Below are 27,786 nucleotides of genomic sequence, written 5' to 3'. Positions count from 1 at the left end.
GTAGTGAGGCTAGGATTCCAACCCAAAGCGGTTTAATTCCAGAGTCCCCGCACTTATCCACTGGCAGTGTGTGGAAGCACTGAACTCCCAGCACACAGTAATCAGAGAATTATTTTTTTCATTTGGCATAATAAGCTCAGTGTCTGAGACCTCTGATTGTTTGAAGAGCCTAAAAAAGTATTTCTGGCCAGAAAAACAAATATATTTCTGAAATATTAAACACGAACGGCAATATCAAATTAATAAATATTTAAATGTCTATAAAAGTTGTCATAATGTCAACTAGTCTACAACACCACCTCAACTCACATAAATCATATTTCATGTGAGATGTGCGTGCACTTTAACACCTTTGACACGATGGGAGGAGGCAGGACTTGTAAAAGTGCCTAAAGCCTAAAATATGCCTTAAAAGGACCCTCTGAATAGAGTTCAGTAAGTATTAGCTATCATATGACTTTCATTATTGTCCTTAGCTTTGACCAACAGAGACACATCTAAAACCATTTGAAATTCTGCAGTGAAGCAACAATTGGTCCCTTGAGCCAGTCCCAAATGGCTGTCAGCAGCTCATCACCAAAGCTGGCCCTCATCTAGACTCAGGGGAGGGCAGCGAGACTGAGCTGCTCCTCTTTCCCTGGAGAGGACCCGTTAGTTCCTTACACCGACTGAGCCAGAGGTGGAAGCTGTAGCCCTGCCGAAGCCTCCCTCCCACACCCTACCAGGTGGCTGGGAACGGGGTTGAATGAAATGCCCCTTTGGAACTATGGCAAAAAATCAGAGGCCTTTGGAATCTACAGCTCTGCTTCCCGGTGGCAGTTTCTCCGGTCCTGGCTACGTTTTGCAGTTTATAGCATGTCTTCAGTGACCCTGCAGGAACCCTTTCTGCTGAAGGTTGACCCTGACTCTTAAACCTTGACTCACCATCTAGGGTCTGCTGCTTAGCCTGGACTCTTGTGTAACTCAGTAGAGCATCTTATATCTGGAAACACTTTCCTTCCTGAAGGCCAAGTTCACAGCTTCTGATCCCAGGCCCTCACTTCTGTTCACTTTGGATTCTACCCATTTCATCATTATGACTTACTTTTGCGAAGTCTTTATGGTTTTCCAAATTGATTTTGAACTCTGGTGCAGTGATTTCATAGTAAGAGGTCTTGGGATAAAACAGACCTGAATTCAAATCCGTGGTCCACCATTTCTGAGGGATGACTAAGTAAAGAAGGGGTAACGTTGTCCCCCTGTTGCTATCATCTATAAATTGGGGTCCAAAACAGTACCTGCTTAAAAGAGATACTTTGAGAATTAAACAGAATAAGCCAGTGAAAGTGAGTAAGACATTTAATTGCTTAATAGATGTTTGCCATTAGTAGTAGTATTGTTACTGTCACTAATTCTCACATTTGACTTTCAAAGACCCCTGTGGAGCAGGCAAGTCAGGAATCCCAGTCCTTGTTTCAGGGAGGAGGAAGCAGAGGATTGGACAGGTAGAGAGGCTTGCCCAAAGCCACAGGGTTCATCAGGGTCCGAAGTATAGAGCCTCTGGCACCAGATCGAGAAAGCTCCCATCCTTTTCTCCTCCTTCTGCATGGGCACACACACCCTACCCTCCTCCTGTATTCATGCACTCCCACGAAGACAAATTTGATGGGGTCCTCATTCACTCCAGCAACATTTGTAGCTGGGCCGGTGCTGTGTCTTTGATCAGAAACAAAATGATCCTTTCTTCTTAAGCACCAAGCTTAAACCTCAGAGGACTCCAGAGCATCATGGATTCGGCAGCTTCGAAACTGGTAAATAATTTCCCTGCATCCTGCAAAGATCCACCTTGGGTGACACTACATTGCTCCGGGCCCCGCTGAGAGAGCTAGCAACGTGTGGGCGGGCCCGTTCACCTCTGTGCCCTACACCCTCTCTGCAGGGCGCAGGAGCTAAAGAAAGGTTGACTGAATAAAATAAACAAATGGCTGGCGAGTTTGAAGAAGTCCAGAGTGAAGTGAAAGAAAAGAAACCTTGCTGGCTAAAGCTGACCAGTTGGGAGTCCGGCAGCCTCAAATCTAGAGGGAAGTTTTATTCAATTCAATGGAAATTGACACACGTGGCACAGAGCCTGGCCCACGTAAGCTCTCAACACACACTAGCTGTTGTTACTGCTAAGCTTACAGGCCATGAGACACATTTCTTCATTCTCTCCCTTCACTGGTCGGGCAGATTAACAGTGCTCTACTTTGCATGACTGGAAAGATTTTTAAGAGATAAAATAGATCTGAAAATGGTACGAGTGTAGTCAAAATTCATGGTATGATTATTTTTACTTTTCTTATGATTATTTATTATTAACATGATATATATATATATATATATATATATTCTTATTATGTAATGACCTTTAGCCCACAACAATAAATCTGCCACAAAGCATTGCTAAACAACCAGTCGATTGCATTGGAAGAGAGCTTCTTAGAATGGTCCCCTGTCTTGGGCCCTGTTCCCTTTTCCTTGCCTGGTGACACTCATTTCTCGAGGTTAATGGGGTCACAGACTCCCTCCTACTCAGATCAGCTCTCTCCACAGGGGCTGCACATCTGGGTGATGTTTTACATGCTGGAGGACAGGGTCACACAGGGTAACTGGCTCAGTTCAGGTTACAGTGTGTCTCTTTGAGCTCAGGATCAGAAAGCCTTCCACACTCACAGAGCTTGAGCTGAAATTTGATTACTATAGGAAAAATCCTGACTCCACTCTAACTGATTATCCAGAAAAAGCAAGTCATTCGGTGGGCAGTGGTTCTGAAATGTTACCAGCTATTACCAGAATCACCCAGCGGGCTTGTTAAAACAGGTTTCTTGTCCTCATCCCCCGAAGTTCTGATTCAGGAGGTCTGGGGTGGGATCGGAGAATTGGCATTTCTAACAAGTTGCAAGGTGGTGCAGTTACTGCTCATCCGGGAGGATCACACTTCGAAAACACTGGCCTAGTGCTTAAGAGCACAGGCTCTGGAATGGAGTTAAGATGGCGGGTTGAAATCTTAGCCACTTACCATCCGCCCCCAGGGGCAAGTTACTTGAACCTCTCTGGGTCTCCATTTCTGCATCTGTCAGATGGATTGTTACATAGTTTAAATGTGATCATACTAACTTAAAGGGTTATTGTGATGATTAAGTGAAAAAAATACATGCAAAATATTTGGCACAGTGCTGAGCGTATAGTCAATGTTCAAGGTTAGCCATCACTATCATCATGATTGTGCGTGTATGTATTATTATAGTTCTTACTCTGAAACTATTGGCATCTCAGTTCCCCTCATTAGACTGTGAACAGCTTCAGAGCAGTGGTCCTGTCTTGTTCATTTCTGTATCCCCAGGGCTGAGGCCGATGCCAGACACAAAGGAAGAACACACTGTAGAAACGCATTCATTCACTCAGTTATTTATTCATCCAAGTGATAAATCTTTACTCTGTGTCAGGCCCAGGCTAGACTCTGGGGGATTCAATGAATGAGAAGCTGCAGACCCTGTTCTTGTGGAATTTGCACTGAATGGGTGAGAGAGACATTAATTAATACAAGTAAATAGGCAGGATAGTTACTAATTATGAAAAAATACTTTGAAGGTATAAAAATTACTGAAGTAAAGGGCTATTAGGGATTTCCTTTAGGTAGAGTGTGCAGGGAAGTTCTCTCTGAGGAAGTAACCTGTGAGCTGAGATCTGAATCATGAGATGGGACCAACCACCATGAGATCTAAGAGGAAGGAACAGCCAGTGCAAAAGCCCTGAGGCAGGAAGCAGCTTGGCCTCTTCAAAGGATGGAAGGAAGGCCTGGAAAACTGGAATCTAGTTCCATGAGTGTGGGGTAAGAGGTAAGGTTAGAGGCTTCATGGGATAGGTTCATGGAAGACCTTGTAGGCCAAGGTACAGAGTTGTCATTTTTTTTTTAAAAGTAGGACAATGACATGTTTAGCTTAATACATTCAAAAGGTCATATTAACCTCTGGGTAGTACATAGCCTGAAAAGGAGGAGACAAGAAGACAAGTTAGGATGTTAATGCAGGGACATGGGGAAAACAGTGTCTTGGTAAGAAATATGAAAAAGCAGTAGAGATAGGAAAACAGAGTTTTTGAATTCAAAATATATTATGTAGCTAGTGCTGACAGACCTGCTGATGAACTAGATGTCCGGGTAGAGGAAAGACGAACAGAGGGCCACTATAGGGGCTTAATGGACACATCTCCAGCTGGGATCTCTTTATAAGAAGATGCCACAGCTACTTAGCTTCCCATCTGCTCACATCTCATCCCTGTCTCCCTTACCCAATCCAATCCCTCCCTTTTTTAGGGCCTAGGGGCCTTTCCGAGACTCCTTGAGGGTCCTTGCCCCAATTGCCGAAGCCCTGTAGCCCAGCACCGGTGGTTACTCTCCCAGAAGCTCAGATTTCTTGCTCCCTGCAAGACAGGAAGCAAGCCCTCTGGGGGGCAGCAGCAGGGTGGCCAGTCAGCAGGCAGTGGATGACAAAATACCGCCACACAGGCACTCTGGGGATCCAGGATGCTGGCAGGAAACTGAAAACAAATTCAGTTGAATATTAAGAGAGAGTTGTTGTCTTGGTGGTGTGGGCCTCCTGGTGCTGATGGGAGTGGCGGAACCATGAAGAAAGCAGAAGGCCTCTCCCTGGCCTGCCTGGATTCCCGGTGGCTGAGGACAATGTATTCACTGATGCATGTTGCAAATAAGGGAATCTGACCCCAGAGCCTGCTTCCCTCCCAGCCCCTGCATCTCTCATACCCAGTCTCTCTAGCTTTTTCACCAGTCCTACGATCCAGCCGTTAAAGCCCAGTCAAGGTTTCTCTTATTTTTTCCCCATAATATGGTGATACATGTTGCAATCAGAATAGTTTTCCTCAGACATAAGGTCATACTCAGCTTTTGTGTTCGATTTGTGTTTTTCAGTTTTTTAATTTTCCTCCCTTCAGTTGGCATGGGAACGCTGACGTGCCAGTTCAGGGAGGACCCATCAAACACGCCATGACACTCCTCTGTGCCGTCCAGGTGCTTTGATAGGTTCAGAGTGCATACACAGCTCTCCCTCATGGAGGGAGATCTAGAAGCAGGCAGCCTTGCTGTTTTCCCAGCTGATAGGCTCTCCAGCTCCCATGATTCCAGGGGTAGAAGGGACCTCAGAGACCAGTCGAAACCCCAGAGAGGGGAAATGTTTAAGCCAAGGTCACACAGCAAGCCAGCAGTGTACAGAGGACTCAGATCCAGGTCTTTATACATTGCTGGGCACTGGGTGACCTCTTAGAATCATCTTGAACTTTTCTGGGCCTTTGTTTGCTCATTGGTAAAATCAGATCATCACCTCTCCTTCCTCGAGGGGTGCTGAGAATATCAAGTGAGATTCACGTGATTGGTTCACATGAATGGTGAGCATTTCTTTTAACCCAAAGACTCCAAACATGGGTCTTGCAGGTAGATGATCCTAAGTAGTTATTCAACGTATGTAAAGTTAAAGGAAATGGTTACATGTTTATGCTTCAGAAGTGGATACGGTAAATCGTGATTCACCTACTCAACCATCCATCCGTTCATCCGTCCATCTAGCCAGTGGCCATATTTCAAACACTTAACACCTAATGAAGACCGTGTTAACTTGGTTAAAAACAGGTTAAAAAAAGACATTGACTTCAGCCCTGGAGAAATGTGAGATCCAGCAAGAAAGACAGTCTTGTAAAAAACTCATCATGGGCTTCCCTGGTGGCGCAGTGGTTGAGAGTCCGCCTGCCGATGCAGGGGTCACGGGTTCATGCTCCGGTCCGGGAAGATCCCACATGCCGCGGAGCGGCTGGGCCTGTGAGCCATAGCCGCTGAGCCTGCGCGTCCGGAGCCTGTGCTCCGCAACGGGAGAGGCCACAGCAGTGAGAGGCCCGCGTACCGCAAAAAAAAAAAAAAAAAAAAACATCACAACAAAATGGGTCATGAGCAATTATGGCTGAAAAAAAGGGGCAATTCTGCTCCCTTGAGAGCATAGGACCCATTACCTGCACAGCCAGGAAAGCCTTCCTTGAGTTCAGGAGGTTTGCATTTGGGGCTCAGAAGGTGACCAGGAGTTTCTTAGGCCAGCATAGGCAGAGCCTAGAGGAGTGTTGCAGCAGGTGTTCTGGGGGGCCTGCGAGTTTTTCTGCAGCATTGAAAAAAGACAGAGCTCGTGTTTTCTAAGCATCACAGGCCCCGTGCGCAGCTTTTCACAAGCAATTTTTCATTCCATGAATGTGAAGACCATTCGGAATAGGTATTGTTATTAACCCCATTTGATGGCTATAAAACGGAAACTCGGAGCTATTACCTTAGCTAAACCTAAGGTTTCACAGGTGAGAAGTAGCCAATGTGGAATTCATGAGATGCGTGACCCCAAAGTCTGGGTTCATAATCGCTACTCTTTATGGTTCTTTGTTAAACAGGGACATGGCGGGAGGGGAATGAAGCTGTGAGTGTAGTCAGGCCATGGAGGGAAACTTGAAGGAAAGAGAGAATCCGTGAGTTGCCCAAGATCACATGGCTAATCGGTGACAGCACTAAGGCTTATGCCCAATTGTCCTATTTCCGTCTTGCCCCTGGACCATACTGTGGCTCACTGACTAGGGACAAATTAAGAGACCAAGATAGGAGGTGTCAGAGAAAATCAGCTGTCCTCCTGAGAAAGCACCAAATATCCTGTGTATCTTCTCCACTGTTCCGCTTGTGTTAGGTCTTCCCGGGGGTCTGCATGGGCGGGGGAATTTAGAGTATTTGTGGTTAACAGATGTGCATATGTTCTTGGTTTAGTGAGATGAAGAGAGGTGGGAGGAGGCTGCGCACAGGCCAACCCTCAGCAAAACTGTCAAACGCCAGGTCTGGTCTGCAGGACTCCCTCCAGCCCCCAAGGTCACCACCCTCCACCCTTTTGCTTAAGCTTCTGTTGGTTTCCTATCCACCATCGTAGAGGAAACACCTCACTTGCCCGTTGTATTAGTCTGCTCAGGCTGCCATAACAGTATACCATAGATTGGGTGGCTTAAATGACAGAAGTATATTTTTTCACAGTTCTGGAAGCTAGAAGCCTGAGATCAGGGTGCTGATATGATTGAATTCTGATAAGAATCCTCATGCACTGCTGCAGATGGATTTGCAGATGATCACCATTTCACTGTGTACTCACATGGCCCTTCCTCTGTGTGTGTGTGTGTGTGTGTGTGTGTTTATAAAGAGAGAAAGAACACTAACACAAGCTCTTTGGTATCTCTTCTTATAAGGGTACTAATCTCATCATGAAGTCCCCACCCGTATGACCTCATTGAAACCTAAGGTTCTTCCAAAGACTCCATCTCCAAATACCATCACATTGGGGGTGAGAAATTCACTTACAAAATTTGGAGGGACACAGTTTAGTCCATAGCACCAGTTCATGGAATTAGTACCGTACTCAGGAAGATTTGTCTTTATTGGTCAGGGATGCTGCCAGGGCAAGTTTGAAACCAACTGATGCCTTTCTGACAGTGACACTGTGTCATCAGGGTGCAGTGGTATGGTACTTCTGTAAAAGGGCCAGGTCTCTGGTAGCCACGCTGATTAGGAGATACCCAGAACCGGATAAAGGAGACCCTCTCCACCACCAGCCAGTCCACACTCTTAGAACGGGCTCTGCCATGCTGAACCAAGATCTGTCGAGCCAAGCCTTCCATTCACTGGTCTTTGTTTGGCCTCCGAAGCTACAGAGAATAAAAGTGATTCTTACCAAAGGTGGCTGTTTAGATGTTTGGGGATAGAGATTGAGCCATACTCAGTGTACGACTTTCCTTCTCAGAGCATTCTCACTGGAAATGCCTTCCAGAACCTGGGCCACCTGAGCATGGTCTTTAATTATGGACCCACTATTCCTGTAACCTGCCCGTGAAGCCTAAAGTCCAACCATCCAAAGTAGAGTGGGTCCAGCCACCAGATTTCTTTGTACTATTTTTAAGAATAGATTTGGGTCTGTCAGATAAAAGCCTGGAGCTTAATGAATTTTGCTGCCTCAAGGCCACTGCAAAGTCCCCCTACGCAGTCTTGTCATCCTCCCTACTGTTTGTCAGCATCTCTTCAGCCTCTCTGCAAACTGCCTCTTTTAGTTTTGATATTAACTTTACATGTTACATTAAAAGGAATTTATTTCAACTTGCCTCATTTTGTAACAGATTTGGGGCTTAAAAAAGAAAACCAGTAGTACAGAGGCTGGGTGTCATTCCTGGATGGACATCTAAGCATTGGTTACTCGGAACTGGCTTTGCAGGAAAATGAGAAAAGGAAGCACGGCAGCGAGGCTGGCCTGGGCCAGTTTGGCAAGCGCTTCCCTGGACGCTACTAGTTCTTCCTGAAATCACCAGTAATTCCCTGTTCTGGGTAAAACTGTTTGGAGGACTGGCTCCAAGAATTGATAGGGAGCCAGTAAAAGTGGAATGAGGTCTTGCTTGGTGATCAGAAGCCCTCTGTGAGAATCATGACCCAGCAGACAAAGCCCTCTGTACTTTCTGGGCCTTAGTTTCAAGGTAGGTAGAACAGGATCAGACTAGGCACTGAGTCCCACAGGGTATTAACAGGTCATTTAGTAAAAAGAGGGACTATTAAATTTGTAAAATACATATTCTCCCCTCCTCTGAGAAATGAACAAAACACCTTAGCATATTAAAGGGCCTTCAAAATCCTGAAGGATAGACACCCCCCTGCTGTGTTTAATCCAACATTACAAACCTTATGACCATATAACCTCCCCTAATCTTTCTCCCCAAGGAAAACCTATTAGCCTCACAACATCAGAGTTCCGATGGGAAACATAGCCTAGATGGGTCTATAAAAACGAACCCTTTGTTGTCAGTCATGTAGAAATGGGGACGGTCTGTGTCATTTCGCACTCAGAAAATGAAGGTAACTTTATTCTGGTGGAAGATTATTCTAGTAACTAGTAAATAAAACCATCTTTGTTTTGTATAAAGAGGACCTTTCGAGTATCAGCTGTGAAATTTTAATTTATTATTCTATCTTGGAAATACCTTTTCCTGGCTTCGAAGCCTTCTCTAGTCTGAAACCAGTCCACTTCTTTGAATATATCTTCTAGGGCTCTCTGGAAAACTTCATCCAAATCTTCAAACTCATCATGTTAACTCTTCACCTCTTTCATGGGCTCTTTTCTGGTTATTTCACCCATTCTCATCTACGATCCTGGACAATTTAATTTTAGAATGCCCCCGGACCTAGCGGATACTTGTGGTCAAGGCAATATTAAACTAGGATCAAAACAGACATCTTATTAAGGCAGGAAAGCAGAAGAGCACCTTTCAGAAACTATCTCATTACAAATGTTTTTAAAAAGTCAGGTCCTTATTAATCCTCTGTTTTATCCTAAAATCCATTTTCCCAGAGCAGTTCATTCCTCAAACATTTCAGTCACCATTGCCCTATATTTCACTCCAGCAGCAACTAGCTATATATTTAGTTAAAGCCTTTTGCCTTTTCATTCCCAAATAAGTACAGGACCAGATTTAAATTTTATTTTATTTTATTATTTTAAGGCAGCTGACTCCAAGCAAGACCTGGAGAACTAAAAGGAATCATCTTGACAGATGGTAAAAGGAAACAAGTAGCAAAGTGGCTCTATTTTGGGGTTTTGTTGTTGCTGTCGTTTTCAGATCAAAGAAACCTCAGATCTAGATATTTCCTAACTAAATTACAAAATCGCATCCACAGCGCTTTTTATTCTCCATGCCCCTCATTTCAACAAGAACATTGGATTTTCTGATGAAGACTCTGGAGAGCATTTCCAGAGAAGCTTGTCATCACAAACAATTAAATTGAACAAACAGTAATAGCTCCCATTTATTGGGTACTTACTATGCCAGGCCCTGTGCTAAGCACTTTCCAAGTTTATCTCCTTCAACCCTTGCAACAATGCTAGGAGAAATGCATTATCATTGCCACTTCGCAAAACAAGAAACCAAGGCTTTGAGAGGTGAAGTCACTTGTAAAGATCACACAGGATTCAAAATTAGGAAGCTGCCTCCAGAGTCCTTGTGATTAACCACGATACTACCCTGGAGACATTTCTTGAGCATCTGTCTCAAGCAGTTGGGTTGCATATACAAATAATCTTGTTTTCCCACCCTCAAAGAGCTCAGGGTCTTAATAGTAGATATGACCTTTCCCCAGGTACAGAAGGTAGGAAGTCAGAAGGGCCAATAAAAGCAGTACCAAAAAAAGGGAGCTAGTAAAATAAAGGATGAAGAGATCAGTTATATCAGGCATGAATACAGGAAGAATGAGAAACAGTTTCACAGAACAGTGGTAATATCTGAGAAGCACCTTGGAAAGTAGGTCTGCTTTTTTATCTCATACTTTACATTCAATCCATCACTAAGTCCTGTTGCTAACCACCTTCAAAATAGATTTCAAAGCTAGCCCTTCTATCTCCTCTGTCACTGGGTAGGTGCAAGTCACCTTCATCTGTTGTGTCCACTATTGCAGGAGCCTCTTAGTGGGTCTCCCTGAGTTTCTTCTGTGGTGCACTGGGTTACTGTGATAGAATTACACATTTATGCCCTTTGCCATGTAGCTTCATAATCCCTCTCAGAAGGCAGAGCGTATTTCTCTGCCCCGTGAGTGTTATGTTTGCGCACATGCCTTTCCTGAGCTAATGGAATATTAGAAGACACAACACAAGAAGAGGCTTTCATGAGAAGGCTTCGCCTGTTGTGCTCCTGTGATATCCTCCATGAGAGTACCAGATCTATTTTAGCTGCCACCCCTTCACACTCACTTCCAAAACAAAGACACACAGGGCAGACCTAAACACTCCATCCAGCTTCATCCAGCCTAGAACAGATGATCTGCAGTCAATCTGCAGACTATGATTGTTTAAAAAAAAGATTCTGGGGCTTCCCTGGTGGCGCAGTGGTTGAGAGTCCGCCTGCCGATGCAGGGGACACGGGTTCGTGCCCCGGTCCGGGAAGATCCCACGTGCCGCGGAGCGGCTGGGCCTGTGAGCCATGGCCGCTGAGCCTGCGCGTCCGGAGCCTGTGCTCCGCAACGGGAGAGGCCACAACAGTGAGAGGCCCGCGTACCCCCCCCCCCAAAAAAAAAAAGTTTCTGTGTAAGCCACTAAAATTTTGACGTGATTTGTTAAGTGGCAATAACTGATTGGTACACACTGTTTTCACATCAATTTACCCCTTTTCCCTTCTCCACAGAGGAACATGGTAATCGTTTAAAAGTGTAAATCAGATCTCCCACTCCCAAACTTAAGCCCCATTAGTGATTTTTATTGTATTTTAAGTCAGCCTCTGTTTCTTATCATGGCCTACAGAATACCTGCTTAATTCTTTGCTCAGTATGCTTTAGCCCCACTGGCCTTCTCTTTGTTTTTTGAATACACAAGCTTACTTTCACTTTAAAGTTTTTACAGTTACTATTTCTTTTGTCTGGAAAGTTACAGAGTCCAGATCTAAGCTGTCTGATATGATAGCCATTAGCCACCTGTGACTATTTAAATTTAAATGAATTAAAATCGAATAACATTAAAGATTTAGTTCCTCCTTCATACTAGCCACATTTCAAATGCTCAGTAGGCATGGGTCATTAGTGGCTACCATATTAGCACAGATACAGAATGTCTCCATCATTGCAGGAAGTTCTGTTGGTCATAACAAGGCTCAGTTAAAGTATCGCCTCTTCAGAGAAGCCTACCACCTGCTTAAGCAGCTCTCTAGCCTAACTTGTGTTCCATGACTCTACTTAGCTATATTTGTAGCATTTAACAACGATTTGAAATCATTATATTTATTTATTTCTTCACCAGTATACAGACCCGGAGAGTACAGGGACTTGGTTGATTTTGTTCTCTGCTACATCCCCAGGGTCTAATAAAGAGGGGTGCTCCGTAAATGCTAGTTGATTGAATACATCAATGAAATATTAATGCTCCATTCATTTACTGGTGGTGAGGACTGTTCCAGGTAGAAGCAGAAGCATGAACAAAAGCAAAACAGTGAGAGATTGAGAGGCATGTTTATGGCAACTCTGCATAGACTGCTTTGGCTGGAACATAATAGGTTGGGTTAGATAAGTCTCAAAAGTACTTTTTTGAGACTGAGACCATATTATTGAGAGGCTCATATTCTGGGCTAAGTCTGAACTTCAAACAAGGTGGGGAGACATTGACAACTTGTTTAAGACAAATAAGTTTCATGATTAGAAACAGTCTTCAAGAAATTGATCTACCCACTGTGTGGCAACTGGATTATAACATGGAGAGACTAATTAGAAGGCTAAAGACATAATCCAGTGAAGAAAGAAGAAAAATGGGGACAGATTCAAGAGTCATAGTGGTGGTGAAATCAACAGATTATAGCATTGGATGGAGAGGTTGACAGAGTCTGAGGAATCAAACCAGACATGACATTTTGAGAGGGAATGATTCAACAGAAATAAAGTGAGGGATAAGCAAAGGGTTTAGTAGGAAAGGTGGCTGTTTTTGATATATTCTGTTTTTGATATATTCAACCCCAAATGTAGAAGCTATCATCCTGGGGAAAGGGTAGACACTGGGGAGAAAAAGGGAGCAGATAGGGTCACAGAGTTCCCCAGTGGTGATGGTGGGGAGAACATAGCATCACAAAGCTAAGGGTTCTTACAGAGAGGTGTGAAGATTCTCCCTTAGAATCTTAGGCTACAAGAAATAAGAACATAATATTTGCTGATGAGAAATCTATCATAACCCTAGAGAAACTGGTTCATTAGAATAGTTAGGGTGGAAGCCATATTTTAAGGTATTCAGAATGATCTTGGAGTAAGGAAGAAGAGGTAGTAAGTATAGCTTAAGTAATTTTATCAAAGCTAATGAACTACCCAGATTCTAGACTCCATGTTTACCCTTATGAGCTTCCCATCTCCCCAGACTCTTGCTTGTCAGTGTCTGGAGTGCAGATTAAATGGAGGGCTTGCATTAGATGTTCTCTGCCCTTCCTTGGAGCTCTGACACCTCCAGTGCTTTCCCGGATAGGTTAGGGATGGCTGGAGCTTATCCCGCTTGCTCGAGAGAGAGAGACTCCGGCCTAATTAACCACGTCAATTAACAAATGGAGTTTGGCACAGAGCTAAGATGAAGTTCTTTGATTTAACATTTCCTTCACGTATAACTTAAATCTCAGAATTCTTAAGTTTTATAATCAAAGACTTGGAAGGGGATCTGGAAGCTGTCTAGTTCATTTCCTTCCCCTGTGAAAGAATGAATATATGTACACAGACACACAGACACCCAGACAGACGCACATCCACACCTCTCCTGCCATCCTGAGAAGCAACAGAAACAACTCCTGATTATTCTGGAGCCAGGACAGGAAGAATTGCCAGCGCCATCACCTCTTTGTTAGGAACGCCCTAGGAAGCCTTACCCTCTTCCTCTGCTGTGCTCTGTGGCTTCCACGTCCAGTGGCTGTCTTGCCTTCGGCAGCACGCACATCTGTCAACCCTTGACTTGCACATGCAACATGGTGCAGACAAGCCAGCATCTGCTCGAGGACAACCTGCTCTAGCAGTGACCTGATTTGCAAGAAGTTTTTTCAGAGCCCCTCCTTCTCCCCAGCCTAGACCAAGATTCTCAATGTAACTTGCCCATGTGGCTGTTTCTTCACATCATGCAGGGGATCATACTCCTGTCTGGCTTCTTCCCAACTTACCTATTTGAGTTTACATGTCACCTCCTTGGAGAGGTCTTCCTTGACCACTTAATCCAAAGTAGGTGTTCTCTTCTACAATAGTGATTTGTCACTACATCCTATTTTCCTATGACCGTAGTAACAATCTCTATTACAATCTTTTATACATAAATGTATTTATTTCCTATCGCCCTATAGAACATATGCTCCATGGAGACCAAGACCATATCTACCATTCTCCAGTGTTCCCTCAGGGCCTAGCAAAGTGTGGGACATACAGTAGTTGCTTTTATTGGTCAGCTATTGCTCCATAACAAACCACCCCAAATTCAGTGGTATATACAATGAGCATTTACTGTTGTGTTCACAGTTCTGCCAGTCAGCTGAGATGGCTTTGCTTCAGACTTCAGTCTGTGGGTTGACGGCAGCACCTCTGTTTTTTTTGCTTTTCTCATTCTTCTGGGAGCAGCAGGTTCTCTGGGTCATGTTCTTCTCATGGCTTCTGCTTGAAACATGCCTAATAATATCCCATTTGCCAAGGCAAGTCACATGACCAAACATTACATTAGTGGAGCAGGGAGATATACTCTTCCAAGGAGTTTGGGGAGGAGATGAATAGATATACTCTTCCAAGGAGTTTGGGGAAGAGATGAATAATTACCAAATAAGAATTTAATCTACCATGATGCTCCATAAATATCAGTGGTTGAATAAATGAATGCCCTCCCCTAGACCAGTTGACCTTTCTAGCTAAACGATTTTCCAGTCATTACAATCCTGTGTTTTATCAGCATTAGTTTTAGAATTTCAGTCCATGGTGAATCCATGACCTAGTGTGATAAAAACCATACCATTCTGTTCTCCTTGGACAAGGACTAATTTAAGATCTCTGCCTGTTTAACAGAGGTTATAGCCTCTTTCATTTCATCCTGGCTCTCTCTATCCCCCGTCTTGAGGCATAGGGAAGGCTTCATTCCTGCCAAAAGCTAGAAGAGATAGAACCAATTAGAAGAGCCTACCATCTGGTGGTGTGGGCTCATCAGAATTGCAGCCAAGATTCCAACTGGGACTGTTGAAGAGTTTGTGCACAATAGCTTGAGTGTCTGAGTAGAGCAGGGAATGTCTTGGCCACTGGGAAAGAGTAGAGGTGCCTCAAGATCACCAGATATCTTAGGGCTAACAGCACCAACATTCTCTCAAATAGTGGTCAGAAGGGACACCCTCAGCCACACCCATGTGGGTGGACAACACTTCCTAAAACTGTTCCATGAACACGGTTTGCTCCTGGCTGAGCGGGGATTAGCAAAGACTCCTCATAGCTTTGACTGACTCATGAGTCTGCCTGGATTTCAAACCTTTTGCCTGCACTGATCTCTGATCTTGCCTTATCCACCAGCATCCCTTGTATGCTTTCCTCTCATTGGTGGCTCTTCTCTGCCTTAGCATGTTGACCCTTGGTCTAGCTCCAGCCTCTCTGAATTTTCCCTTCTGAATTGATGTGTGCGGGAGGACATCTGTGTTTTTTTCTTGCCTATTGAGCATCTAATGTCCATTGTTTTGGTAATAGCATCCTGATTTCCTTTGGAGGAATTACTGCTCCCCCAGGTTCACGTAGTTTGGATAGACTGAATGAAACCAACAATCCATTTGGTACTTCTCACTGTCCCAAGCTCTAAGAATGACCATATGACTAGGCATAGAATGACCTAAAGAAGAGAATATGCAGGCCACTGTGTCATGTTCAGAAATGAGCATGTGTCCTGATTTTTATTCAGTGACATCAGACCTAGGACTTCTGTGGAACTGAGGGCAAAAGAGAAGTTCCCTTTCCGTTGGACTTTGAGATGGGCAGGTGTAGGCTGGCTGTGCCAGGAGCTGACACATGAGTATAAAGCCAGCTTAGAGAAAAGCTAAGCCCCAAAAGCTAGAGGGTCTATCTGCAGCCTGATGATATCATTCAAGCCCCTGAATCTAGCTGTACCTGAAGCCAAAACTATCCAGTTAGTTTTCTATCACTTGTTACCAATAGAGTCCTGACTACTCACTGCCCAAATGGGGTTGCCCCTTTGTCCCTATAAGCAGTAATTTCTTGAGCCAAAAACACTGTGTTAATATACAAAATACCTAGTTAATTATATTACCCTGCATTTGTCTAGCACTTCTGAATTTTTAAAGCTCTTTCATGTAAGTAATGGCATTTGCCTATTCTAATAACCCTGAGAATATGGTATTATCACCCCATATTATACATCTGGAAACTAAACTGGACACAAAGATTTCTCAAGGTCATACAGGTCAATGTGAAAGCTGGCATTGAACAACTTATTTCAATTACTGTATATGCTTTTCTATTAAATCTCATTGGAAATTGTCCCCACTGGTCTCTAATGCTCTTAAAATCAGAATGATATATACAAATGACTAAACTTTTATTGGGATGATTATCATAGCATTATTTTTAGGAAAAAGCATTTGGAAATAAACTAGATATCCAATAACAGGCAATAGATGAAGTAAGTTAGGGTATGTGTGTACGTTGAGCTTTTAAGAAGACATTAAGATGAATGTGTGATGTTCAAAATAACACGTGTTACACTGAGTAAAACATGTTCTTAGCCAGTAATATAAATATACTCTTAATTTTTTAATTGATATATTCAGAAAAAAGATGGAGTGTTTATCCTTAATATTATAATTACACAAATTTTATTTTGTTTGGTGTTTGTGTCCACATGGCTTTCTATAATATGCCTGCTACTTTTGTACACGAAATAAAAGTTAGTCTCAAAAAGTTCATTTCCATCCTAGAGATTCCATGTAATGACATTAGTCTCCAGCTGCCTCCTTAACCCCGATTTTGCCTGCATTCCCTGGGATCTGGACCTCCCGTGACCTTGGGCTTCTCTGTGCACTTGGAACAGCAAGCTGTGATACACCAAAGTCATGGGAGTGGTCGGGGATAGAAAGAGATTTCCAGTAACCTCTGTACACTGCACACCGTGACTGCAGCTGCCACGGAGCAGCACAGGTCCCTTGAAAGGGCACAGGGCTGTGTCACACAAGAAGCAGGCACTGACACCGGGGGAGGAGGGCTGCTGCCACAGGAGGGGAGCTATAGCATCCACAAGGGAGTAGGCAGACACAGCAGACAGTGAAATGAAGAAAGCCCTCCCAGCCCGCACATGTGTAGGGATGGAACCAGAAACCCAAGCCATTGCCCCCTCACTCCCCTGAGAAGTCAGCTTCCTCATCTGTGAAAAAGGGAGAAAAAAATTACCTACTTGATGCCATTTTATTGAGTAGAAAGTTGATTGGAAATCAGCAATCATTTACTCCTTCTCACAATAACCACATATCAGTGGTGCAATTATTACCTTCATTTGAAAGCAACTGTGGTTCAAAAAAGAGGATTGACTTGCCCAAGCCATGCAAGGCATCCACGGCAGAGCCAGGCCTTGAACCGGAAATCCTTTATTTAGAAAATGGAGCCTTATACCTTATTTTGGACCCTGACTGACAATCGTCTAGAAGGAGCTGGAATGAGCTTTTGATTGGACTTATAACTGGTTTTCACCTCCGTCACTTTCCAGCTACAGTTATTATAATCGTCTTCCACGGGAATTTACAACACAGCCTGCTGGAACTCTCAGAATTCATAATATCCAAATATTACCCCATAAGCAGCAATAATGCAGGCTTATTTTCATCCCTGCCATTGATATTACATAATATACAGCTATGCATTCATTCATTCACTCATTCATTCATTCATTTCACTAGCACCACCACACACTGTTCTCTGGTGGAGACTGTGATGGGAAGCTAAAGAAAACAAGGTCACTGCCCCCCAGTTGCTTAGTCCAGTGGGGCAGATAAAATAAGGGTCCAGGCAACTAAAACCCAGGGCTAAATGTGACAGCTGCTACAAGGAAGATACAAAGGGCTACGGGACAGAGGAGAGTGTGAATGTGAGGGGCTGGGGCAAGGGAGGATGAGGAGAGAAGATGATGCAAGAGCTAGGACAGACCAGAGGGACAGAATTTCGATAAGGGAATATGGGAGGCGTAGTGTGTAGGTGGAGGAAACAGCAGTGTGAACTTGAGGACCATTGAGTTGCCCGGTTTGAATGGAGGCCAGGATTCAGTGTAGTGTAGCCTTCCCATCTGATAAATTAAGTGGAGTTCTAGATGATTCTCTGCCTCCGCACACATACTCACCAAATGTCTTGGCCCTCTGCTGGATCAGCTTCGTCTCCGAGAGCACATCCACAGACACACCACAGAGCCACATACAGCATATGACCCCTGCGCCCAGCCAAGAGCCTCCCCTTGCCCCCAGCATCTGTCCCCTTTCCTTTGCCAGACTCCATCCCAAACTGGGGACGGGAGTAAAGGAACAAAGACATTAGCAGAAAGTCTCCAGGGAACCTGAAAGCGGCCAAGTGTTCTTGAGCCTCTGATTCCCGGTGAGAAGCAGACATCTGAACGTGACACTTCTCTGCTTAGAACCCTTCAGTGGGTTTCCCACAGCGCTTGGGCTAAAGGTCAAATTCCACAGCAGGGCCCACCAGGCCTGGCCCTTGCCACCGTCCCCAGCCCCATACTCCCGCACCCCTTACCAGCCTCACCCTTATCAGCCCTCTGCCCGGAAAGCTTCTAGAATATTCCTCCTGTTCCCAACACCACATCACCAAAAGCCTTCAGTTCTCAGCTCAAACACCTATTCACCTCTCTGCCCAAAGACGGTTCCTTTGTAATATGCTTTCATTGAATCATGGCCCTTTCTTTCACGTCTTTATCCTGATCTCTAATCATGCCCTCATTTGTATGATTATTTGACTAATAGCTGCATCCCTTACTAGCCAGTAAGCTCCATGAGCACAGGGCTGCTTTCTGTTTTTGTCCACAATAGTAAGCACTCCATAAATACTAGCGGAATATTGAATGAATGCACCTGAGGCCCATGGTTGGCTTAATTCCCCTGTATCTGCATACAAATGTAGCTTGGCTGTGCAACTCGGTGGACAGGGTTCAGAGCATTTCTCAGAGTCCCAATTTGTTTAGTGAGCCTCTGTCCAGCCAAAGCCTGGTACAAAAGCTTCGTCTCTTAATTGTGTATTCCTGGAGTTTTCCGTGCACTCTCATCATTGAAATAGAGCCCTAGAAGGACTCTTAGAGGTCATAGGAGCTTCATCGTACAAATAAGCATGGGCGTGGGCCTCTGAAGTCACACATGAATGACTCAAGAAAACAGTCCAGCACTTGAGTCCATGTCTTCAAATCTCAATCCAATATACTCTTCACTGGTCAGACTTGGTGTGTGCGTGTATGTGTGTGTGTGTGTGTGGACACGTGTGTATCTTCCTATCTTCCCATCTACATTCCACCTGCCCTTCTACCTACCTGGTCTGATTCCTCCAACTGGAAGTTTTCCTTCCCTTCTCTCAATGTGTGTGTGAGTGAGAGAAGGGGAGTGCAGAGAACCTCTCCATTATATCAGTTTTTTGTGCATGCCTATTTTCTCTGTAAGAACCTGAGCCCCTTAAGGGGAGAATCAATGACTAACGCATTTCATCTCCCCCAATTCCTAGCGTAATGCCTTGTAATGGCAAATGGATTTTATCTCGTGTATCAACTGCAACTCTGACCAATTTGTAGTCACTGCCTGGAATGTTCTGGTGAGAGGGAATTTAAAGCCATGTCTAGATTCAGTGGAAAAGAATTCTGTAATCAATGAATGCTGTCTGCAAGGGTAGGAGAGGGGGCTGTAATGGTACATATGCTTCATAGGGGGCAATAGTAAAAGTGCTTTGAAGGAACGCATGAACACATAAATGAATCTTAACTGTTTCCCAAATGTCCTAAATGACTACTTTATCTTGAGCATCTAAAAGAATAGTAATCTCACCTATCGCAGCAGAAGTCTTCAAACTAATCAGAGGAAGCAGTGTTCACACTCTTCTGCATCAAAAAACTTATGATCATCAATATTATCATAAGAACCAAGAGTCAGGCACAGACAATGTTGGGGCCTGTGTGTCTCAAAGTGAGGGCAGAGGTGAAGGTGGAGAAACCACAATCACACCGTAACATCAACCAGAGAAATGCAGACATCTGCCATGTGACCGGGAGCTCAGCATGGATGCAAGAGATAAAGTCTGAACTCTCCACCTTGCAAAAATAAATATATGCCGTAGTGGTAGAGATGAGGGGAGGAGAAATATTGTGACTCTACACGCATGAAAACCCTCCTCTCAGGACACGCCCCAAACCTGCTCCACCCTTCAGTACCTGCTCCAGTTCCACCTCCTGCAAGAAGTATTCCTCATCCACAGCCATCTGCCTCTGCCTTGGAAGTCTTAGCACCTAATCCTGAATCGTAAACTTCACTTCTTTTGTTGGGCTCTTTTCCTGCCGTTTCACTTTGTTTGTGTCCATAATGTTCCTCTGTCTTAAAAGGGTGAAAGCTCAGCGAATTTGGAGTTTGCAAAGCTGGCTTCACATATTAGTTTAGGCTCTTCTTCACTGGGTAATATGGAGAAGACACTTAATCATTCTCACTCTCAGTAGCATCATCTATAAAATGGAGATAATAACCTCTCAAGATTATTATAAAGTATAAATAAGACAACATATGTGAAGTCTCTGGCATATGGTAGGTCTTCAGAATAATCCTTGTTTATCTTCCCAACAGTTTCATGAGTACATATAGATCAACTTTTTTTTTTTTTTTTGGCTGTGCCACACGGCTTGCAGGATCTTAGTTTTCAGACCAGGGATTGAACCCGTGCCCCCTGCAGTGGAAGCGCGGAGTCCTAACCGCTGGACCTCCAGGGAATTCCCTAGACCAGTTTTTTGAGAGCAGGAGTTACATATCTTTCGTGGCCTCTACTTTATTGCAGGGTGAGGAATAGATATTATTAAAATAAAATAATAAAATGGCAGATGCTGAAGTGTATAAATCAGGTGTGAGCACATTGGCCTACTTACAGGCCTGGCCAAGTAACATAATTTGTTATACTGGCCACATGTCTGATAAGGAGTGGTCAGGACTTCGGTAAACTTGAGAGATTATACCTTATACTTAAATCAGTCAGCACTTCTCAGCTCTAGACAGTAGAAGTGGAGCAGGAATGTGGGTCCATAGTTGCCTGATGCCCTAAATTCTTCCAAAGAAGCCAGAAATTCGGATTTTTATCCCAAATTTTGAAAAGCATCATGCAGATCAGGCAAAACAAGTCTCTGGAACTGTTAGTTTGCAGTTCTGAAAATGATGAGGGACACTCAGGCAAAAGCTAAGAGGCCGTGTGTCTGTTGCCAGCACCCAACATCTTGTTAGAATGCCCTTGGGCTTCCTAAGTAGGTCCACGACAGAGGGAGACCCACTGGAAATAGGCACACTGCATTCCATCTGATTGTTATTTAAGCTCCCAGCATCTATGCTGTGTCACTCTCTGATTCCTGGAAACATTTGTTCATTTGTGTTAAGGGAATAGCCCTGTGCCAGGTGTTCTCAGCAACACCAAACAACAGCTAAACATGGTCTTTCTGAGCAGCAATTCACATTCTGGTGGTAGGGTTGACCTCTAAACACACAACACAGGCAACATTGCAGAGCAAATCAACTGGGGCTTAAAAGCTCAATGCTTCCAGGAGCCAGGCAGGTGAAGAAAAGGAGAGAAGTGGGCTGCTCGAGAGAGAAGCCATGCAGGTGGGATACTCCCATCCTAGCCAACTGGGGCCACGTAGACCCAGGGTTCAGTGTTGCCAAATGGTTTGAAATTTCAAAGAGAGCTAAGATACCCAAATTCCGACGTGCAATTCAATGCTTAAACACTGTGCTGAAAGTGGCTTAGGGATAGCCATTGGGTCACCCCTTCCTCAGCATTTGACAACTGGCAAATGAGAGGCCCAGCGTGGAGTGACACAGGAGGTCAGAGCAGGGGAAGAACTAGGTAAAGCGTTCTCTTTTCTTTTGCACACGCTCTTCCCTCTGCCTGGAACACACTTGCCTCATTTCCTTTTGGCCCCCTCACCTTGACCTCTTAGAAAGCTTCCATTTATCAGTGAGACTCAAATCAACCACCACCCTCTGAGAGGCCAACCCTGCTTTTCAAAGCATCTCTAACACTCCCTGCAAGTGACTGCTGTAACACTTACAACATTACATTTTTAACTTCTCTTTATAGGACGGTTGGTTTCACTAGGGATAAAGTCCTCCAGGGTGGGAACATGTCTTACTTTTGTCTACATTTCTAGTGCTTAGCACCACGCCTGGACTTGGTTAAGGGCTCAAAAACTGCTTGCTAGAGGAATACAAGGGTTTTAAAGAGCTTCGTCAAGTGGGATGCCCATATTACCTGCTGTCAAATCTCCCCAGGGCCAGCTCCTGAATATTCTGATTCAGGAAGTCTAGAGTCTGCCCCTGAGTCTTGCTTTAAACAAGCTCCGTGGGTGAATTTTCTGTGCGCTGAAGTTTGAGGATCTCTAGGCTAAACTGTAACTCCCACAGGGAAAGAAGCTGTGTCTTCTTTGTTGGCCGTTATATTCCTAGCACCTGGCACTGTGCTGGGCATACAGTGGGAATTCAGCATGTATTTGCTGAACAAATAAATGGATGAATAAATGAAAAGTAAGGATTAAGTTGCAACAGTGCTCCTCAGAAATCTAATAGGAACCCCAATTAGTATTTCATCTGTCCCTTTATTTATACTTACCATAAAGACACCAAGATAAGCTGAACAGCTAGTCAGTAACTACCACCTCTATGGACAGACCCCTCAACTCCTGCCCTTGTGGGCTTGGAAGTATACTCAGAGGAGATCCTAAAGCATTTGGGTTGCTGATTCAGACTTTATCCCTTAATGATGGTGGAAAAGGAAAGCAGGAAAGATGGAATGCAAAGAAGACGCAGAACTCTCATCTTGCCTGGAGGTATTAGCGATACTCTCCCCTGCATTCCCTACCCTCTAAGGACCACTCTGCCTTTTTAATGTCCCCTGTTGCTAATACATCTAGCAGGAATAGTTCATGTTATACTTCCTCTCCTTTCCCTTCTCCACCCTCTGGTGGAGGGATCATGAATAGCAAAATGTATAGGAAAAAAACAAATGACAGGAAAATGATGAAAAAATAAAGATTTGGTTATTTTCTGGAGGTAAGACTTGGAGAGTTAACTTAAGGTTAACTACTAGTCCAGATTTCAAAAAAGCACATGAAATTAAATCTCAATAAGATGCTTTCTTAGTTTTCAATAAATGATTAGTTAAGGCATCATACCTAAAACCTCTCTGCTCCCTTCGACACTTTTTTACTCAATCCAAATTGGGACAGATATCAGTTTTCCCAGACCAATGGATCACAGTGGACACAGCCCCAAAGGGTTCGCTAGTCTCAGATGAAAGTTAACAAAGAATCTTACAGGCAGGGTGGAAATTACATTGCCACCATAGCTACCCCAATTGCCCAGTACCCTCTCAGTTCTTGGACACACAGCAGAGTCCCCATTGGACTGTAAGCCATTTAAGAGTAAGGACCTTTTATCATCTGTTTTTCCAATGACCATATCAGTTCATAGCATTGAAGAAACGTTTAAAGAATGACCAAATTCTTGCAGCTCTATTTACTATAGCCAGGACATGGAAGCAACCCAAGTGTCCATCGACAGATGAATGGATAAAGAAGATGTGGCACATATATATAATGGAATATTACTCAGCCATAAAAAGAAATGAAATTGAGTTATTTGTAGTGAGGTGGAGGGACCTAGACTCTGTCATACAGAGTGAAGTAAGTCAGAAAGAGAAAAACAAATACCGTATGCTAACACATATATATGGAATCTAAAAAGAAAAAAAAATTGTCATGAAGAACCTAGGGGTAAGACGGGAATAAAGATGCAGACCTACTAGAGGATGGACTTGAGGACACAGGGACGAGGAAGGGTAAGCTGTGACAAAGTGAGAGAGAGGCATGGACATATATACACTACCAAATGCAAAATAGATAGCTAGTGGGAAGCAGCCGCATAACACAGGGAGATCAGCTCAGTGCTTTGTGACTGCCTGGAGGGGTGGGATAGGGAGGGTGGGAGGGAGGGAGATGCAAGAAGGAAGAGATATGGGGATATATGTATATGTATAGCTGATTCACTTAGTTATAAAGCAGAAACTAACACACCATTGTAAAGCAATTATACTCCAATAAAGATGTTAAAAAAGAATAAATAAAGACAGGAACAGTTTGGGGGAAAAAAAAGAAGAATGATCAAATTCATAGAAAACTATACACTGGTATGTGGCAGGAATCAAGTTCAAGAACCCATATCCACTCACTTCCGGTTCATTAACCACAGTGGATGACATTGCCTGTATCACATTTCAATCCTTCCAATAAAAGGCCAACAACCCTATTAGAGATCAAGTCTTAGGTTGTTAAGATAACGGTACGGAAGCACCACCTTTTGCCTTAGAACATTTCCTCCAATTTTTGTCTTTTATTATTTTGTCCTGTCAGTCAACACCTTGATACTAGAATAGCAGTTAACATCTCTTTCCACCGAGCTCTGTTGTAGACAGTTCTCAGCAGTATGAGTAAATACACGTGCCAGCCATTTATTCTTCTAGATTCCCTAAGCAAATAATCCTAGAGTAATGGATCCCTTTGAGAGGGTGACAAAAGCTATGGAGCCTCTACCCAGGGAATAAATTAAAATATGCACATGCATGCAATAGGTTATGCATAATCTCTGGTGGTTTTTAGATACATTGATGCCCACACCTAAATCCTCCCTTGAAAAATTCTCCTTTAAGCCATATTGAAAGAAATGGCAGGTTATCTAATAACCAAATACCTACTCAATGTTATTTTAGCTTTCCAGGGAGATGGTTTCACAGAACTACAATTCAACAGTTAAACTTCAGCTCACTTTTAAGGGTAGTGAGTAACACAGTTGACAAGATTTTCAACCTCAGCATTACCAGAATGCAGAATTGCTGTTTTATTTATTCAGTGGGTCACTCCTGTGCAAAATCATGGCTACAGTTTGAAGTATTATAAGGTTTTCTGCCTAGGTGCTTTATCAGGCCACTGCCTTATAAAACTCTGAAAATTTCCTTTTATTTCTGGGGTAATCTCAGTAAAATTGATCAAGTTACCATGGGATCTCTGTATCTATTGCAGTGCTCAGAAACACGTACCTTGGGGTCACAAGACCACCATTTACTTCTTGGGTGACCCTGGACAAGTTATATAACCTGTTGCAGCCTTAGTTTCCTCTTCTCTAAAAGGAAGATAATATAGAGCACTGCAGGGCTCCCGTGAGGATTAAACAAACTAACACATGAAAAGCAATTAGTGCGTTGCAGGGCCACAGTGGATGTTCAATAAACGGTAATGAATGTTACTATAATTGTCCATAAAATACTTATCATAGTTCTTGACACACAGTAAGTCCTCAGTAAGTGGAATCTGAAATAATTATAACTCTTCTTTTTATTGAAGTATAGTTGCTTTACAATGTTTCAGGTGTACAGCAAAGTGATTCAGTCATATATATATATATATATATATATATATACACACAAACATATATATACACATATATATATATTCTTTTTCAGATTCTTTTCCATTATAGGTTATTACATGATACTGAATATAGTTCCCTGTGCTATACAGTAGGTCCTTGTTGTTTATCCATTTTATATATAGCAGTGTGTATCTGTTAATCCCAAACTCCTAATTTATCCCCCTCCCCGCTTTTCCCCTTTGGTAACAATAAGTTTGTATTCTGTGTCTGTGAATCTGTTTCTGTTTTGTAAATAAGATCATTTGTATCATTCTTTTAGATTCCACATACGTGATATCATATGATATTTGTCTTTCTCTGATTTATTTCACTTAGTATGATAAGCTCTATGTCCATCCATCTCGTTGCAAATGGCATTATTTCATTCTTTTTTATGGCTGAGTAATTGGAATAATTATAATTCTTGCAATTTGCATATACATTTTCTTATGAGTGGTCTTAGGGATAGGGAGAATGCTGAATTCTCAGTTTGAATGTGTTCAATTCAAATCATGGAGAGCTCACCAGGAGGGGAATGTGGGAAAGCAATGAAGGAAATATGGTGCATGCCTTCTGCCATCTACAGCTCAGCAGAAGCCACCATGGCCACAGTGGCACCCAGAGCCTGCAGTGCCAATTTAATCCACTTTCGAGTTGTTCTTGCCCATTCAGCTCACACTTCCATGACATCAATTCCTATTTGAGCTTAATCCCTGGAGGGAAGATGTCTCTACTGATTAAATTTTATGCTTTCACCTGTCTTCAAATGGCAATCATGCCACCACACAGGTTTCCTTTTCAGCCCTACTTGTCAGAAAAACTCAGAATGGTGTTTGTTGCCCGCATTTTATAATGCATTCTGTTCAGATGGCAGAAATTGGCCTCTCCTTTCTCCTTCTTGGAATCACCTCTGTTCTGTTTTGTGCTCAAAGGCCATCCTAAAAACTGTGTAAGCCATCCGTCACTTCAAAGTATTTTGGAAATAATCAAGGCATCAATTTTTTTTTTTTTTTTTTTGAGGTACGCGGGCCTCTCACTGTTGTGGCCTCTCCCATTGCGGCGCACAGGCTCCAGATGCGCAGGCTCAGCGGCCATGGCTCACGGGCCCAGCCGCTCCACGGCATGTGGGATCTTCCCGGACCGGGGCACGAACCCGTGTCCCCTGCATTGGCAGGCGGACTCTCAACCGCTGCGCCACCAGGGGAGCCCGAGGCATCAATTTTTTAAAATCATTATTGGTCATTTCTAAAAATGGGAAACCAAATAGACACCTTCTCAGCTATCCTTCCTTATCAAGCTATAGCGACGTTTTCTCCTTTTAACTGTGCACAGGAAAGGCGTAAGCACTTTAAGCCACATTTTCTAAGTCAGAACCTTTTATTCTACGCCTCTCAAAAGTTTCCTAAGTGTGAAACTCTCAATGGAACCAGAAAACCTCTGCGAGGTGTAGGGGAGATTCAGTCAACCCCAGTCCTCGTCGTGCTGGCATTGAAAGTTATCTGGCAGTGAAAAAGCAAACCCATTCTATGAAATGCTACAGGATCTAACATACCAACTGATGGAATCAATCAAAAGGCCCTGGAAATTTTTCTTGGAGGGCTTTCTGTTACGAATACAGATGACACCTCGTCATTTTTTGCAACATCGCCACCTACGTACAGGCCCTCCCTTCATTGGTCGATCGCAGAAAGAAATCTCAGAAATAGAAGCAATTACTTACATCTATAGGTCATCTCAAAGCTGTCACTGATGTTCACAATATCAATCTGGGGGAGCAGCTTTGGGGGCTCTGTGAGTTGCGACAAAGCAAATCTAAAAGCGGCATGTTCCTGTGACTGCTGGTTTGGAAATAATCCCCCTGTGAGGAAAGAAAATGCAACATGGTATCTGGGCTAGAGACCGGTTTGATTCCTCAACAGCCCACCCCAGATGGGCCCTTTTCTTCTCCCCAGGCCGTATTCACTAGGTGTTGCCTTTAGTAGCGGGGATCAGAATTCACATAGACGCAACTGGACCCTGAGGCTTCAAGTTCCACAGATGAGCTTTTATGTGACAAGGGCTCTAACATCTGTCACTGACCAAATATTTGATTGTTCACCCCTCAACTCAGTTCAGGTCAGAGAAAACAGGAGCGTTTTGGAGTTTTTCTTCCTCCTTTCTCGTGCAAGCCTCTTAGGCTGCCTGTGCTCTTGCATGTACGTAAACCCTAGCCGTGCCTAATTTTTCCTGTATCGGACCCATTTCTCATCACAGAGCCTTACAGGAAGTAGTGCTAATACATGTTACAGAGTAAACTCTAGCTCTGGGAGCCTATGAGCTTCTCCAGCACTATAACCGTTTGCTTTGACTTTGACCCTTGTAGTCTTTGACCTAGCAAGACCTGTATGACAATCCTCTAAGGTTTATTCAGTTCCTCTGAAAACTGATTTTCTGCAAACAGTGTTTTGCTGCTTCTTTCACCACTCGTGATCCCAGGAACGACTTGTTACATAAGGGATTGCCGTC

General features: G+C 43.6%; 1 protein-coding gene across 4 annotated transcripts in view; it reads right to left on the bottom strand.

The window, feature by feature from the left end:
* GRIA1 (glutamate ionotropic receptor AMPA type subunit 1) overlaps positions 1 to 27,786 on the bottom strand; it is a gene marked incomplete at both ends in the record, with an annotated part of 312,323 nt that overhangs the window by 282,099 nt on the left and 2,438 nt on the right. For all 4 annotated transcript variants that reach the window (XM_082649856.1, XM_082649855.1, XM_082649857.1 and 1 more), the window contains one exon: positions 27,002 to 27,139. In XM_082649856.1, coding sequence (XP_082505982.1) covers positions 27,002 to 27,139 — 138 coding nt within the window. The remainder of the gene's footprint in view (positions 1 to 27,001; positions 27,140 to 27,786) is intronic.

Source organism: Grampus griseus (genome assembly GCF_964374135.1).
Source record: "Grampus griseus genome assembly, chromosome: 3".
NCBI classification, from domain to species: domain Eukaryota; kingdom Metazoa; phylum Chordata; class Mammalia; order Artiodactyla; family Delphinidae; genus Grampus; species Grampus griseus.
This window is presented reverse-complemented; position numbering and strand designations above follow the sequence as displayed.